The sequence below is a fragment of the Colobus angolensis genome, unplaced genomic scaffold, assembly GCF_000951035.1.
Source record: "Colobus angolensis palliatus isolate OR3802 unplaced genomic scaffold, Cang.pa_1.0 Scaffold239, whole genome shotgun sequence".
Classification (NCBI taxonomy): domain Eukaryota; kingdom Metazoa; phylum Chordata; class Mammalia; order Primates; family Cercopithecidae; genus Colobus; species Colobus angolensis.
In genome coordinates, this window is record NW_012115588.1 from 1,482,326 (window position 1) to 1,487,316 (window position 4,991).

The following is a 4,991-nucleotide window of genomic DNA, read 5'->3' on the forward strand; positions in this document are numbered from 1 at the left end:
TTATCAAAAACAAAACCTGGGCCAGGTGCAGTGGCTCACCCGAGGTCAGGAGTTCAAGAAAAAAAAAAAAAAGGAAACAACACATAACCTGCCCTTGAATACCCCTAAAGAGCCAGGAAGCTCACCTCCTTCCCACGCTGCTCAAGACGGTCTGTGGGCAGAAAACGGAGGCCAATGAATGCCTCCCCCTTCAGCTGCCAAAAAGCAGCCCGCTGGGCCCCAGTGCTCCTGGCAGCACCCCCAGTCCTGGTGGGGAGCTCTCCTCCAGCCTGGTGGGAACGCCTAGGCAGCCTCCACAATGCGAACCAGCTGGGGTCTCGCCTTGTAGGGATCAGATATTCCTGTGGCCCAGTCCTGGAGCCACCCACACAGTACTTCAGGACCCTCCCGGGATTTCAGCATCCAGGCGGAGGCCAGAGGAACCCCACAGGCCCTCACACCTCCCTCAATGGACCCCTCCCTGGATGGGTGGTGGGCTCCTCAGTGTCCACATTTGGTCCCATTTATGTTAAACAGATTCAGGCTTGTCATGGAGGGGGTGTGCTGGTGGGACCCAACCTTGGGTGTTTGCGAGCCTTGAAAAAGGAAGAGGGAAAAACAAGCTCCCCTCGTTCCCCACTCCATCACCAGGGACACCGGGGCTAGGAGCCAGGTCCTAGGCTCTTCTGTGCTGGGCAGGTTGTGAGACCTCGGCAAAGCCACCACCTGTCCACCCAGTGGCTTCCCCATCAGAAGAATGAAGCGGAGGAGGCTGTGAGCAGAACGCACTTCACCAATCACAAGGCCCGAGGGGACAGTGGGTCACTTTTATTCTATTGATTATTCTCCCGTATTTATAATGGGGAGGGAGTTTCTTTAAAATGTTTCTCCTGAGCCTAAAGAGCCTCCCCACCCAGCCCCCATCAGAGGGAAGGGGCAGAGCATACGCGCCCCCATGGCATCTCTGGAGAGGAGGAAGGATGGGGTGGGCAGGAGGGGCTGCCCCTAAGGGGCTCCCCAGGCTGGCACTGCCAGGCCTCTGCCCACTCAGTCCCTGCTGGCCCCTCTGAAAGAGGAACCAAAACCAGAAAAGAGAAAAGCATCCTCCACACCCGGTCCTTAGGGCTGGGTCTCCCCCATCGCTGCCGCTTTCCTAGCAACAGCCTCCTCTCCTCTCTGGGAACCTCGTCCTTCCTTCCCCATCCCCTTAGCACCGGCCTCTGCCCTCGTGGGCACCTCTGCCCCAACTGTCTGGCTTCCTGTGCCATCCAGGGGTACCCTGAGGTTCATCCTTCCTGCCTGTTGTCTAGAAGGCCTGGGGCGCTCACTGAGCTCACTCCGCAGGCTCTGGCACCACGTGTCAGCCCTGCCTCGAGACAGGACACTGTCCGGGGGGCGTCCACAGCCTCCCACTGGACCTGCTCCCTCAGCTCCTCAACAGCCAGCCTAAGCCCAGTGGCAGCTTAGACCTCCCTCTCCTGGGCCCCCAATCTTGCCTCCCCAGGAAGCCTGGCCAAGTGCCCCCTCCATCAGAAGCGGGTTGGGAAGGTGGCCTCGCAGGCCTCTCACAAGTACATCTTCATGGCCTTGTGTGTTGTGGGGCAGTAGCGGGCATGGAGCTGGGCGAGCAGTGCCCTGGACGTGGCCTCGAACCGCGTGCCCTGGCTCTTCTTGTTCCACACGTGGACAGCATAGGTGGCATTGAGCAGCTGTGGCAGCTCCTCGGGGTCGATATCCTGAAAGTACTTCTTCCAGTCCTGCCAGGGGATGGGGTAGAAGGCCTCGGGGGGCAGGGTGGTGACGCCGCGGCAGGCGTGGCTCTCGGCCAGGCTGCGGATGGAGCACCACTTCTTGAAGACCCGCGTGAGCAGCTGCGGGCCCTGGTGACCCCAGATCCAGCCGTTGTAGTGGTCCACGAAGTCCCGCATGCACAGCGCCATGAACTCATGCCTGCGCTCGAAGGCCAGGAAGGCGCCGTTGAGGACGTAGCGGGACTGTGTGCCCAGCACGTTGGTCAGGTTCCTCAGGTTCTTGAGAACAATGAAGTCGGTGTCCAGGTAGATGCCGCCAAACTTCCACATGAGTGCGATCCTGGAGGCATCGGAGAGCACGGGGAGCAGGTAGGGTTCCCAGCGCCCCTGCACAGCCGCGTACCAGTCGGCCAGGGGTGTGTCCCGGAACAGCTCCTGCAGGTCCAGCCGGAGCATCTGGACATTCGGGAAGCAGCTCAGAAGTGAGATGCCCAGGTGCCGGGGCAGGGAGGCGTTGCCACCTGGAAGCCCTTTCATCAGGACCAACACGTGGGATTCGGGGTGAGTCCTGGCGGCGGACTCCACGGAGCACATGAACAGGAAGTTGGGGTTGGTCCGGTCTGAAGTCTCCAGGAAGAAGATGTTGCCCGGAGCGGGGCCGTGGGAGGGTGGGGCGGGGGGTGCCAAGGTGGGGCAGGGAATATCTGCTGGCAGGTTATAGAGCTGCCCTTGCTCCTTGGGCTCTCCCACAACATGCCAGTAGATCATGATGGAGACGAAAAACGTGAACTTGAAGCCGATGATGAAGAGGGTGCAGACCCGCTGCCTTGGGGCGCCCCGGAGCAGCCGCAGCAGGAGGTCGGGAGGTTTGGACATGGTCTCCCCAGATCAGACCAGGAGCTTCCAGCAGGAACCGGCTGGTCTGCAAGAGATGAGCACCCGCCATCAGGGAGGCCGTTGGTGTTCCCGACCCACAGGGAAAATGCTTCCTCTGAACATCAGTCAGAGCCAAGGCTGGCTTCCAAGCCCATGGACTCCGGGCCCACAGGGGTCAAGGCTTGAACCCCTGCCTGCTGGCTGCTCACCTACGAAATGGGAGCACAGTGGGCCATAGACTGGGGTCTGAGCAGGGTCCCTTCCACTCCCTGTGACACACCCGTGAGCTCCCCCAAGGACCAGACCAGTGCCACCCATGGTGTGTAACCATTACAGGCCCAGGCCAGAGTCTGGTCTGCATAAGGACTGTCAGAAGTGATGGCTTCACCATGTGACACACAGGGCTCTGTTAGGATTGACAGCCTGGGATTTGAGGCCCAGCTCATGCCCGCCTCAGCTCCATGAACCAGGCCTGGGGCTCCTCCAAGGACAGGCTACTGAGGGGTCCTGAGGACGTTCAACATGAGGCCTGGGGCTCTGGCAGGCCCAGGCACTGGCTTGCTAAGGGCTGGCCCAGCAGGTGCACTCACAGGGCGCTCCTTCCAGGTACATGGGATGCCTACCGCATCCCAGAGCCCTTTGCTCCAGACACAAGGGGGTCTCTTGGTCCCCTAGCTGCCCAGCTCAGACCCTGGGCTGTGCTTTTCATAGACACAGGTGGGAAGGAAACTGGGAGGTTGTGCCTTAGGCCATGATGCTGACTGGTACTACTGCCTTAGACCTCTCTTTCCTGGTGATGTGCGCTTGGCCAGTGCAGGAACATACCCAGGTACCTCGCAAGTGGTTAGGGGAGCAGCAGGCTTGGACCATGCTCCTGGGGAAAAGACTGTGTGAACACCTAGGAGGCATGAGACCCCAATTCTGTCTGAACCGGCTGTGTGACCTGGGGCAAGTTACGGAGCTCTCTGAGCCTCAGTCTTCCCACCAGCAGGACAGGACGCTGGAACCCACTAAAGGGTAACATTCATTCGTTCATAATTCTGTAAATACTGGCTGTCCATCCTGTCCATATCAGGTGACTTTCTCAGCATCTCACACATAGGAACATGTGTGGCCCCTTATAACCACCCTATAGGGTGGCAATTACCACCCCCACCCCATGAGGGAACTGAGGCATAAAAGTACAGTACCTTGTGCAGAGTCCCACAGCCAGCAGTGACAGTGCAGGGATTAGGTCCCAGGCCACCTGGCCAGGGTCCCTGCTTTCACCACTGCACCGCCCTGCCTGGAAGAAGTGGCTAGCCAATGTACCTGATGTGTTGGAGGAACTTGGTTCATGCTGACCTGAACTGTATCGATGTTAACAGCCAGCGGGATCACCATTAACTCAGTGACTTCTATGCTCCGTGACAAACTCACACCGCCACTGGCCTTCAGCAAGCCCAGGGGGCAGTTGTATCGTTTCTACTTTAGGTGCCAGGAAACCTGGGCACAAAGTCAAGGCACTGGGTACGACCTGGTTGCTAAGGGGAACTGAGAGTCGGTCCCCTTCCAAGGATAGGCAGAAGGTGGGGTGGCAATCTCACACAGGCTGAGAGTGGTACTGGGAGCCTGGGGCTTGGTAACTTAGGCTGGGCCCTTCCCAGGGTAGAGAGCTGGGAACCTCAACGATGTCACTGCCTGGTAACTGACCAGCCTGGGCAGCCCATTGCAGAGAGGTGGGGATCCTGGCAGTCTGCAGGCCTCTGGGAGACACACCCTGGCTCAACAGCCGACCTTCTTTGCCAACACGAACACGACCCTTCCACACACTTGCAGCAGCTGCAAATCCATCTGTAAAAGATGGCAAGAAGAGAGTGAGACAGGTCGCTGGCTCTCAGAGGCCTCGTCCCCCTGGCCACACAGGCAGGTCAGGCCTGGGGCTCATGTGTTCACTGATACATTCACTCGCTCCAACCCTCAGGGGACACTCGGGGAACAGGGGCAGGTCCTGCACTGGTACCTGGGAGAAGGGGAGAATCAGAACGCCTTTCCCTGAAGGAGTTCTCAGTCTGGTGGGGGCACCATTTAGAAACAGACAAAGAGGCCAGGCGTGGTGGCTCACGCCTGTAATTCCAGCACTTTGCGAGGCTGAGGAGGGTGGATCACTTGAGATCAGGAGTTCAAGACCAGCCTGGCCAACGTGGTGCAACCTTGTCTCTTCTAAAAATACAAAAATTAGCCAGGTGTGGTGGTGCGCACCTGTAATCCCAGCTACTCAGGAGACTGAGGCAGGAGAATCACTTGAAAACCAGGGAAGCGGAGGTTGCAGTGAGCCGAGTTGCGCCACTGCACTCCAGCCTGGGTGACGGAGCCAGACTCTGTCTCCAAAAAAAAAAAAAAAAA

The 4,991-nt window shown here is 58.8% G+C and overlaps 1 protein-coding gene across 7 annotated transcripts in view; it reads right to left on the reverse strand.

The window, feature by feature from the left end:
* Window positions 1-792: 792 nt before the first annotated feature.
* A4GALT (alpha 1,4-galactosyltransferase) overlaps window positions 793-4,991 on the reverse strand; it is a 28,246-nt gene continuing 24,047 nt past the window's right edge. For 2 of the 7 annotated variants that reach the window (XM_011945128.1, XM_011945127.1), the window contains exons 2-3: window positions 4,299-4,439; window positions 793-2,652 (exon numbers count right to left, since the gene is read on the reverse strand). In XM_011945128.1, coding sequence (XP_011800518.1) covers window positions 1,545-2,606 — 1,062 coding nt within the window. In that variant the 5' untranslated portion in view covers window positions 2,607-2,652; window positions 4,299-4,439 and the 3' untranslated portion in view covers window positions 793-1,544. The remainder of the gene's footprint in view (window positions 2,653-4,298; window positions 4,440-4,991) is intronic. The other 5 variants (XM_011945131.1, XM_011945130.1, XM_011945132.1 and 2 more) reach the window with 3 other exon arrangements.